Consider the following 11,764-nt stretch of genomic DNA (forward strand, 5'->3'; position numbering starts at 1 on the left):
TAAAGAGATCACCGTTTGTCTTCCCCTGTTTTGCAGCAACTCTACGCCGCTCAGCTGGCCAGCATGCAGGTGTCACCTGGAGCAAAGATGCCATCAACTCCGCAGCCACCAAACGCAGCAGGGGCAGTCTCACCTACTGGGATAAAAAATGAAAAGAGAGGGACCAGCCCTGTAACTCAAGTTAAGGTACTTACTTTGCAGGGTTGTGGAAACAGTTTGGAAAATAGCTTCACAAGAAAGGTAGTGAGCCAGGCTGTGTGGGGAGTAAACAGCAGGAAGCACAGCAAACATAAAGGAACCCCAAAATGCTCCTCTTTATGGTAAATTTCATGATTGAGCACCAAGAAACAGGTGTTTCCCTTTTGATAACAATAGTGCCATATTGTGAGATCTTTACCTAAATCCGCAAACTCACTTCTCTAGAGTTTTTTCCCTTTGGATTCTGGCTTTTATTTTTAAATGTTCATTGGCATAAATGGCCCTGGTTTTACTGTCAGTCTTTGTCATAGACTTTTGACACTTCTCTCCATGTTCTTTAAACAGGTGAGGAGTTAACTTACAGTACCAGGAAAGGAGGACGTGAAAACTTTTTAGATTTAAAAAAAAAAGGAGACAAAGATGAATCTAATGCTGAACTTTCTATGGTTTGTTGATGAAGGTCTGATAAATGTGGGCTCTCAGGAACAAGTGGTATCATTGCCCGATCATGTTCTTGTTGCCATACAGTTGTAAATAGATTTTCTGAGTTAGGGCTGAGACTATAACAAATGCCTTTCCTCACTGGTTTTCAGTGTCTTGAAACTGGGCAGCTAGGAGGTACTTGGTGACGGAAGGAAATTGTTGTGCCACTCAAACTTTACACTGCAGCTGGTACCTATGGGTGGTACTGGTGGTACTGTCTGGTTTTTATGACTGTGTTTACTTTCTATATTAGATTACCAAATTCAGACAGTGCAGGGAAATAATCGTTCTGTGTAATTGTTCCATATAATTATTTTGTATATCTACTTTGAGGAGTATGCTAAGTACGTATTCTTTACTGCACTATGACAAAAGTACTGCATTTGGAGAAATCTTGTAATGATTTAATCTCCGCTAAGAAATAGCTGAGACCAACAAAACTCAGCATTAGATGCTATACGATCACTGGAATAGTTTTACTTCTAAAATTTGCAGATTCAGAAATAATATTTGTGATTTCAAATATGCCTTTCAAAAAACAAGAAGAAAGGATTGCAAATACCACATGTAAAAAGAACAAAGTTGGCCTACCTTGCTCCACCCAGAAGAATTAATTTAATGCCACCCATTTTTTAAAGTATTCAAAGAAATAGATAAATATTTATGCTTTTCTGTTAGATATTTTGACATGGCTATAGGCAGTTTACATTTCACAGGGCAGAATTACTTATGGAAACAGACTATTTTTCTTTAAAGAATTATTTTATTTAAATTTTTATTTATTTGTTTACTTATTTTAATTTGACCAGAGAGGGACAGAGAGAGAAAAAGAAATAGAGAGAGAGAGAGAGAGAGAGAGAGATGGAAAGTGAGAAAGCAAGCTGCCAGGTCCAGGACTCAAACAGTGGTCAGCCATGTGGGAGTCCAGCGCCCTTAACCACCATGCTACCTGCTGGCCCCATGAAGCAGATTATTTTGTGTTTCAACAGTTTGTGTGTATGAGTAAGAGTTAGAACTCTACAACTCAAACCAAGGCACTTAGCCTGCACAAGTTCTCAGCACAAGCTCTGTCATAGTTGAATGTGAGTATATCAAAAATAATAGACTTGAGTATTAAATATTTTAAAATGAAAATGTCATTTCATAAGTAAGTTGGCCAACTGGAATTGCACCCAACCAAGCCTTTCCTTGGTTCAATTAAAGTTTATGTCTGCTTTTACCATTCCATCTTTATGGGCCAACTGAATTTTATTACTCACTTGACTGCATGCAAATTCTTACGGAGTTCTCTTTATAAATGTCTTTATTTCTTGCACAAAAGACATAAAAAATGAGAGAGACAGGTGCCTTGACAGGATCTCACCATGCCATAATCCTTCCAGCTGTCTGTCCTGTTATGCCCACAGGTATGCCTGGCATATTCAGGTCCATGCAGAATCCAAACCATGGTCTTCCCACATGTCTCCAGTATTGGACAGTGGTGCCCTACTATGTACATCACCAAAGTTGGGCCCTCTATGTCATTTCACTTGACTATATTTTGTGTTTATTACAAGGAAATATTCCTTGTACTTGTTAAATCATTTATTGTATATGTGGATAAAAATACACATACCAAGACATAAAGCAAATGTTTAAAATTTTCAAAAATAGCTCCTGCCTATTACTGAAGAAATTATGAAAACAGTGTCATAGTTTGCTATCTGAAAGAATTGTGGTCACCAAAATCTCCCATGTTTCTCCCTATAGTTCATGCTTTCCTTCTGTATATAACATGAACACTTCTTTAAGTTCACACATGACATAGGACAAAGTTTGCTGAAAAAAAACAAAAATAAACATAGTCTTAAGTATCTTCTTTTCTCCAGACTTTTTAATCTGGTATAACTGTCAACATCAAAAGTAAGAATTTTTCTATTCAAATATCAGTTCTGCTACTTGAACGACTTGTGCCACCTTGGGCGAGCTACTTAATTTCTATGGGATTTATTTTTCTCCTTTGTAAGATGAGAGTTAATGTTATCATGAGTTTGAAATGAGATAATACTTCTCATAGCATATAGTTGGTATTCCATAAATGTTAGTGATGTTAATGATGCTCATGATGGTAATAAAGAAGATGGAGTGGTGGTTTCAGTAGTTGTGGTTGAAATATCTAGTTGTATACAAAGAGAGATCCTAACTAAATACCTACAAGATTTCCATTTCAGTATAACAGAGGAACAAGGATCAGATTTACTCTCAGTCTAAACAGCTGAAACTTAGAGTAAGACCATGTAAAACAGTGGTTTTCAGACATTTACGGTAAGAGTACAAGACAGTAATCCCTGCAAGAAGAGAAGTGAGTGAGCAAATACTATAGTTATTTCAGCTCACTGCTGAGCGGATATTTCCCGGGAACTGTGCAGGCAGCTCGGTAGGCTTCTCTAGGAGAAAGACAGAGTTTGATGTTTAGGATGGCAGATGTGGATAGAATTCAGACGTGGAGTGCTGAAGGTACAGAGATGTTTTCTCTGGGTGTTAAACTGAATACTGACCAACACATGTATGTAAGGAAACTACCTGAAGCCAGGAAAAATCACCAGGACATTCCAGGAAAATAATTGCAAGATTTACAAAGGACCAGGAATGGAGATGGGACAACACATGGGGCAAGTAGAGTTCCGGGAGGGGACAATTTATCTTTAGGTTAATGGCTGGTCTGAGCTTGCCTAACATAGCTTAAAAGTAAGCCTAGGAAATATCAAATTGTTAAGCATCTTAAAACAAAGCCCACAAATATTTTAAAAATACATCAGCTTGGTATCCAACAATGTAAAATTCACAGCTTGTAGTATCCATTCAATAATGGATTGCAAAGAAGTGAGACAATATAAATAATCAGTCAATAGAAACAGGCCCCAAGCTGACACAAATGCTAGAAATAGAGGGTGAGACAGTAAAAACAGGCATACTATTGACAGAAGACTTCTAATTAGAAACAAGTAAGAAAGTAGGCAAATCTAGTAGTTAAAAAGCTTCTGTGAAACTGGACAAATTTATAAAAACAGCTATTTCAGTACTCTGAAAATTGACCAAAAGCAAATATAATTCAAGAAAAACATTTTTCTTCTTTTATGTAAGAATATCAGAAATCTGTGACATTATTGCCTCAGGCTAATCCTGTATGCCCTGTACCCCAGTCTCAGCACAAGTTCTGTCAGGTCTGGACAGGCTGTAAGGGCCAACGGTAGCTATCCCACTGTGGGAAGGGTAGATGACGCCCCAGTGCAGTTACACTGTGGGTGAAAATGGCAATCATTGTATTATAAAAATAAGTAACAAATTAAAATATAATGAAAGCTGAAAAGGATGTTATAAACTCCATATGTTCAAGAAGATTGAGGAAAACATAGGGTAAGGCGAGACATGAAAAACCTAAGTCAAATATCTGGGGATGGAAATAGGCTGAGTGGTAGATTAGACCTTACAGAAGAAAAGATTAGTGAGCTTGAAGACATAACAATAAAACTATCCAAACTAAAACGCATGGAAAAAAGACTGGTCAGTACTGTGAGGCAACATCAAATGGCCTAACACGTGCACTTGCAGTCCCAGAGGAGGAGGAAGGAACAGAAACTTGAATTGAAGTACCCACTGAAAATCTTCCAAATTTGATGAAAACTCTAAAGGCAAATATTTTAGATCAGTGAATGCCAAATAAACATGGAGGAAACTAAACACTTAGTATATAAGTCACTATGTTTTAGATATAAGTAAAGAAACTAACTAGTCTTTATAGCCTTTGAATTAAGAGCAAAGAGAAGTACATTGCAATCAAGTTCACCCAGTAATTTTGACATTTGTAAGGGATATAACCCTGTTTCTCAAGAACCTGGCTTTTACATAAATACAGATTATAGTGCATTGTAACCTAGATGTTACAGATCGCCTGTTTCCTACCAAAGACAAAAAGGAAAATTCTAAGGTACCACTAAGTTATCAGACAAATGAATCATTTTTCTCTGGTAGTGTAGCAGAAAAGGGGCCTCAGATTTGGAATCTGAAAAAATAGAATTCAAATTCTGTCCTTCTGTGTATGGCCCTGGACAAGTGATTTTATCATTCTGAACTCCATTTCCTCATTTGTAAGTTTAGAATAACGTTGTCCAGACTCATAGAACTATCAATGGACAAATGAGCTAACACCTGTAAAAATGCAGTGCTTGCTATGTAATTGCTTTTCCGTGCATGTTATTTTCATTTTCTGTTTCTAATCCTCCTTTCTAAGTAGCACTGTCTGGCATCTCTTTTTGTTCCCCTGGGTCACTGCTATTAGTACCAGAAGAAACCTTAGAAATCATCAGGTATCATCAGATATCAGACCCTCTTTTTACAGGTGACAGAGGCGACTCCGGTGAGGTTACATGTTGTAGCAAGGCTGAGAATGTTCTGTAACCAAACTCTATTGTGTGTTTTAAGCAATGACATTAAAAACAAGCTCTCTGTGCTTTCTCAGAAGCAAAATGGCAGTTAACATTTGCTGACAATTTTATTTTAGAACACAATAGTGCAGATCTTAAAACCGAACACTTAAATGAATATGCCCATATTACAGATACATTTCCAGAATGATGGAAGTGTTGTTATGAGTACCTTATGGCAGGATAAAAGACACAAAATAAAGACAAGAGGCTTCGTTTTCAAGCTCCTGACTAAAGAAGAGTCACAATTCAGATATTTGAATACCATGCTCAGTGTAGAAGGACACGTATCCTAAAATAGACATTCTGTAAATACATGGAACAAGGAATATAAAGAGACATCACTTGAAACATGAAAAATAAATTGCATATAGTACGGTATGTAAAACATAATTATAACGTCTTCTTGCTCTTTGAAAAAATTAATTTTAAACATGAATAGAGACCAGAATATAGACCACGATGGGCCCACACCCAGAAAGCCACAGAGAAGCCATGCAGTGGCATGCGGCTCTCTGGACAGGGGCCCAGGAGATCAGAAGAAAGCTCTCTGTGTTTTCATTTTTAAAGTCCTTACAATTGTTTAATTTAAAATATATATTAAAAAATTAGCTGCAGAGACTATTTATAGTTCCAGGAACTTTTCAGAGAGAATAACACGAAAGCATTACAGAGCTGCTGAAATTTTAAATAATTCTTTGTAAATGCCCTAGGTTAATTTAGATCCCTGAAAACACATTAGGAAATTAAGCTGTAATGTGAGCTAATTCAGATTTTAATTTGGCAAAAAGAATGATCCAACTACACAGTTAATGTAAATAGAAGCATAACACGGGGAAATTAATGAGGTTTCCTTCCGATGAATCTTCAAGGAGGTAGATAATTAGCTTCTTTTGTTATTATTGTAGGAGAATGTGGCATTGTCTCTGAGGTGTAAAATAACTGTGGCTGACTAAGTGATAATGTGCTTCATTTGTCTTTTTTTTTTTTTAATAATTATTTATGTTAAACTCCTGTAGGACGAAGCAGCAGCACAGCCTCTGAACCTCTCATCCCGACCCAAGACAGCAGAGCCCGTCAAGTCCCCGACTTCTCCCACCCAGAGCCTCTTCCCAGCCAGCAAAACCAGCCCCGTCAATCTGCCAAACAAAAGCAGCATCCCTAGCCCCATTGGAGGAAGCTTGGGAAGAGGATCCTCTTTAGGTAAATGGAAAAGTCAACACCAGGAAGAGACTTATGAATTAGGTAAAAGAAAGCAAACCTGCTTAGTCATGACTGATCCTTGTTTTCAAAGCCTTCCTTTGTAAAAGAGAAGGCTCTCCTCTTGTCTACCCAAGTGTAAACCAGTTTAATATCTTGAGTGATCAGAACTTTTGGAAAGGCTTATAATAATATAAATCCTGTGGGATGGACTCTTTAGATGATGACACGTTAGCGCCAGCGAAGTATAAACTTAGAAATTTCCAGTGCTTTGCCACTGAATTTTTTTTCAAATTTTTAAAATTTTCCTCAGAAATTGTATGTGAATTTTACAAATCATCTCCGATTAGTTTTGCATGAAAACAAATCCAAATGACACACTTCAGTGAAATAAAATTCTAAAAAGAAATGTCATAATCATCCTCAGGCTTCTTGCATATCCACATATATTGCCGTGTATCTACAAGGATATTCATACCCCCCCTGTATGAAGAGTATAGGGCAGAAAGCATGGGTTTGGGAATGAGACAGGCTTGGACTGAGAGCCTTCACTTACTATCTATGTAACCCCAGGAAAGTTGTTTAATATTTTTTATTTCAATTTTGTAATCTCTGGAAGAAGAATATTACCTAGCACCAGCTGACAGGTTGTTTTGGGGATTAAAAGTAGAAAAATGCTTCTAAAGGCTGTAGCACAGTGTCTAGCACCTAGGAGGCATGCAATTTTAAAAGACTGGAATGCATGGATGCCACCATATTTACCTTTATTTGTGGGATGAGACAATACGTGTAAAAGCATTTTTCAGCAGTAGAGTACCAACTCAGCATTAACATGATTGTTATATATTCTTTAAATGTCTTCATTTCCAAATAAAGACACAGAGATTCCAAGAGATTAGGGACTAGATCTAGCATCTTCGTTGTATTACTTTCCTTGCACTATTGAGTCCTGGAGCCTGAATAGATGAACTAGAGTGTAAATGTAGCCATTTACAGTTTTAAAAATATTCTTGCCTATTTTCTTTCATTTGCTTTTTCACAATAGTGTTGCTAGTTAGATAGGATATATTTATTGAACTCATTGTATGGATAAAGTAAATGTGGCTCTCTCAGGTAGAGGAGCTCTCTCAAAGCCTTGTTGATTAGCAGTCTCAGAACTAGAATCCAGGCAATCTCACACGTATCTGAGTGCTCTTTTTATAAACTCACAGTTGCAATATTTGCTGAATTTAGTCGAGTCTAAGTGAACCTTCTGATAGAGAGATGTAACCCTTCCTCATTGACATGTGGGACATTTGTCTCCATGCAGCAGTCTGCTGGCATTTTGAGTCAGGGTGCCTCCTTCAGGGGCCCCGAGTTACCTCCCCAAGTCAGTGGTATCTCTGTAGGAGAGAGAAACACATCATTTCAAGCCTGTGAATATGAAGGGTATCCTTTGACTAGATTTTTGGAATTTGTGAGATGAGAAAAAAAAACAACATAGAAACATAGAGGTAAATAATAGATTTGATATTAAAATGGCCCTTCTATAATCCACTTCTGAATTTTGTTCAGGAAGCATTTGTGTACTGAGCATCCTGATGGACAGGGATGACTATGTCCCAGACCCTGTTCTTGTGGGAGTCCAAGAAATGAACTAGAAGTGGGCTGAAGTAATTGCACCTGTGTTTGGACAACACTCTCATCCAGACAATATTGGATAGAATATGATCTTTTTATCAGAAAAGCTCAGAACAAAAGAGGCAGACTTTCTGTATCTTACCAAGTGACAAATTAAAAAAAATATATATATAGATAGCCTTGGGATATTTTTTTCCAAACTCAAATGTATGTGTGGCTGAACTGCACACAAAAGACGTGTGAGGTAAGCTCACTTGTAGGCTGTCTCCCTCTGTGCCTCGTGTCTACGTGACGGATACAAATGCACATACCCAAATACACATGCTACGAAATGATCAAATCAGGCCTCAAGCAAGTGGGTCATGTCAAAATGTGCAACAGTAGCAGAAACCTGGTCACCACCAAGCACTTGGCCTCTTTATTGTCTGAAATTGGAAATGTTTATCCAAAATATTTATTTTACCTACAGTAATATGTAGGATATACAGGAATAGTATTTTAATTTTGAATTGTGTCCCTTGCGTATTGCCTAGAATATGTAGAAGATAAATATTTGTTCTCACTTCATTTAAGCTTTGTAGTTATTATATGAAACCATTCCCACACATACAGCCTCACTGCTACAAGGATAGGGGGCTGAGAGCAGTGGGTGTTGGAGCAGGGGGTGGGGAATGGGTTGTCATTCTCGTGGTAAATAACGAAGGCAGCGTGATGGGAAGAATGCTTCATTAACCAGGCAGCAATTGGGGAACAGAGTGTGGTGTATCCCTTCCCGCCTCCCCTCTCCTGCGGTGGGAGTATGAACACACAGATACCAATATTGCTCAAGTATACATGTAACCACATGGATTTTTGGCAAGGCCAGAAACAGCTTTCCTGCATTAGACCCCAAATATAACAAGTAGCCTGGTCAGACATCTCTGATTCCCCCTGACCACCCCTTCTACAAGAGGTAAGATGGTAGTGTGGATCACTGTAGACTGTACTCTACTTGTAGATACAGCCGGAACAGGTATCTCCTGTACACCCTGCAGGTAGACTGGAGTACAAGGGCATGCTCCAAGAGCTAAAATCCTAGCACAGTTGCGTTGCCCAGCTTCCTGTTCTCTCTGTGTAGTATGGTACAGTTTTCTTAATAGCAGATATGCTCCTTTCTTGTTCAGAGAATGTTCTATTCTATGTGTGTGTGTGTGTGTGGGGGGAGTGGGGTGGATAGTAGTGGCACTTTTTAAGAGGGTCACTTCATAAATATCTAATAATATGTCCTGTGTATGCAGATATCCTGTCCAGTCTCAACTCCCCTGCCCTGTTTGGGGATCAGGATACAGTGATGAAAGCCATTCAGGAGGCACGGAAGATGCGAGAACAGATCCAGCGAGAGCAACAGCAGCAACAGCCACACGGCGTTGATGGGAAACTGTCCTCCATGAATAATATGGGGCTGAACAACTGCAGGAATGACAAGGTAAACTTGCTTCCCTCTTCACTGGATCTTCTAGATCCATTGGCTCACTCTTACCTGGCTCTCACCAGGCTCCCAAGTGTCAACCTGCAGCCAAGATTTGGGCTTCTAGCTGGAGGGCTGCCTTGTGTTTTGCAGAATCTGTCATGTATCAGCTTTAGGCATTACTGCTTTTTAACCCCTATACACTTTCCACTTAGGATGGATACCTTTCAGGCACCCAACCTACTGGCTTATTGATACACACTTTTGTTACATTCTGAAATATTTAGAAGTATGGTAAAGAAGACATATCATGTTGATCGAATAAGAATAAAATATCTGAATATTAAAAAGGAGCATATGCTCATGACAAAGTTATATTACTTATATTATATTACTATAACTCACCATTAAATTTAATACTAAGCTTCCTACTAACAAGAACAAAAACTGAAATAAAGCAATTTGTAAAATGCACTTATTTATTTTTCAGTCCAACAAGTTGTTAATTTTTTTGAAAGAGAGTTATTTTATTTTATGAGAGTGAGAGGGAGAATGAAACAGGGGGAATAAGAGAGAAAGGGAGAGAGGAAAGCATTTTTGAGAGGGTCTTACTGGGTTGTGCTCCTCCTGCCCTAACCTCCCAATTGGCCTCAGATACAGGGATGCACAACCATGCTTGTTGTGTTCAGGAGAGCCCAGGAACCAAATCCAGGTCTTCCGTGTGGCCTCCAGCCTTCTAAGTGTTGGCACTATCTATGTCACTACGGTTGTGGCCTCAGCAAATAACTTATTACCCGTTCTGTTCTATTCTATTCTTTGTTCTAGGCGCTAGAGATACAACAGTGAGCTAATCTGACAAAATCCTCCCTTTGGTAGAGCTAATATTCTAATCAGAGAGCATAGGTAATAAAAAAATAAACAATATGGGACCAGCAGTTGGCACAATGACTATGTCGCTGTACTCCCCTGTAGTCGACCACAGTTTGAGTCCTGAACCCAGTGGCTTAAACTCACGCCGGGCGCATGTGTGTGCATACCCAAGATCCCAAGGGGAGAGTGGAGAGAAGGGATTGCGGCATGGCCATCCCCCCGGGGGGTGATTTTTTGCTTTCTGTCTCTCTGTCTCTCTCTGTCTTTCTGGCGAGCACACACACCCTATAGAAAAAGCCTCTAAGAAAATAATAAATAAATAAGCAATCATATGTAATGTTGGAAGGCAAATAAATACCATGGGGAAAAACAGAAGCTATTCAAGAGAATAGGAAGCTATATAGGTTGTTATTTCAGGTGGGGTGGACACAATGTGGAGTAGAGCTCTGAATGAAGCAATGGCGCAGGCCATCTGAAGAGCAGGGGGAAGAACAGGCAGAGGGAACAATAAGCACAGAGGCCCTGGGAGTGTAGGACCAGCAGTAAGTAGGCCGGTATGGTGAGAGTGGCCCGCCCAAGAGAAGGGAAAGCAGGCCGACAAGTCAAGGCTGCCGCCTGGGGCGGAGCTTGTGAGACCGGCTTGGTCCTGGAAAGCCTTTCTGTTTTATTCAGAGTGTGGTGGGAGTCCCCAGACTGGTTTTGTCCAGGGCATTGACATGATCTGATTTACATATAAAAGGATCATTCTGCTGCCCTGAAAGAGGTTAAGAATGACAAGAGGGAGGCCAGTGAGAGGCTATTATGGTAGACTGAGTGCAGAATTCTGATTATCTGATAGAATGAAACTTGCCATTTTAAAAAAAGAGATGAAGATACTTTCTCAGTGCTAAATTGTGAAAGCTCTCCTTTAAACATGAGAATTATACAGACACAAATGGGTAGCATGGTGGGCAATCTTTGGTAGCAGTTTTAGAGAAAATTATTTGTTGTCAGTTTTCAAATGAAAGTAATACATGCTTACTGAAAATTCTAATAATGCAGAAACATATACGGTGAAAAAGCTAATCACCCTCTTCATCCCATTAACTACTATTAATTATTTAGAAATTTCCTTTGCGTAGTAACAATCATTAGTGATTCAGAAATTTTTTCTTCGCATAGACGAGAAAGTATTAATGAGCTTAGAAATACTTGGGACAGTAGTTACTAAGTTTTCGTTTATCAGTTGTGAGCTATCTGGCAAGTTGATTAACTTCTCTGAAGCTCAGTTTCTTCGTTTATCAAATGAGGTTGGTGATTTAGGTTAAAATGAAAAAGATACATATGAACGTACCTAGTATAGCTCTTGGTACAGAGCAGGCACATTCTTGTTTCTGAACCTTTAAACTAGAGCATGAATGACCTCTGAAGCAATAGAATACACTAGAGATGTTCTGTTTCTGTTTTCTTTTCTGCAAAGTTTCTATTATGCACAGAGGGAAAG

General features: G+C 38.8%; 1 protein-coding gene across 22 annotated transcripts in view; it reads left to right on the plus strand.

Annotated features, from left to right (window-relative positions):
- SOX6 (SRY-box transcription factor 6) overlaps nt 1-11,764 on the plus strand; it is a 666,092-nt gene that overhangs the window by 569,484 nt on the left and 84,844 nt on the right. For 16 of the 22 annotated variants that reach the window (XM_027768610.1, XM_027768624.1, XM_006142513.3 and 13 more), the window contains 3 exons: nt 37-186; nt 6,164-6,389; nt 9,242-9,429. In XM_027768610.1, the coding sequence (XP_027624411.1) occupies nt 37-186; nt 6,164-6,389; nt 9,242-9,429 (564 nt within the window). The remainder of the gene's footprint in view (nt 1-36; nt 187-6,163; nt 6,390-9,241; nt 9,430-11,764) is intronic. The other 6 variants (XM_027768639.1, XM_014584609.2, XM_014584613.2 and 3 more) reach the window with 1 other exon arrangement.

Source organism: Tupaia chinensis, unplaced genomic scaffold, assembly GCF_000334495.1.
Source record: "Tupaia chinensis unplaced genomic scaffold, TupChi_1.0 Scaffold000077_1, whole genome shotgun sequence".
NCBI classification, from domain to species: domain Eukaryota; kingdom Metazoa; phylum Chordata; class Mammalia; order Scandentia; family Tupaiidae; genus Tupaia; species Tupaia belangeri.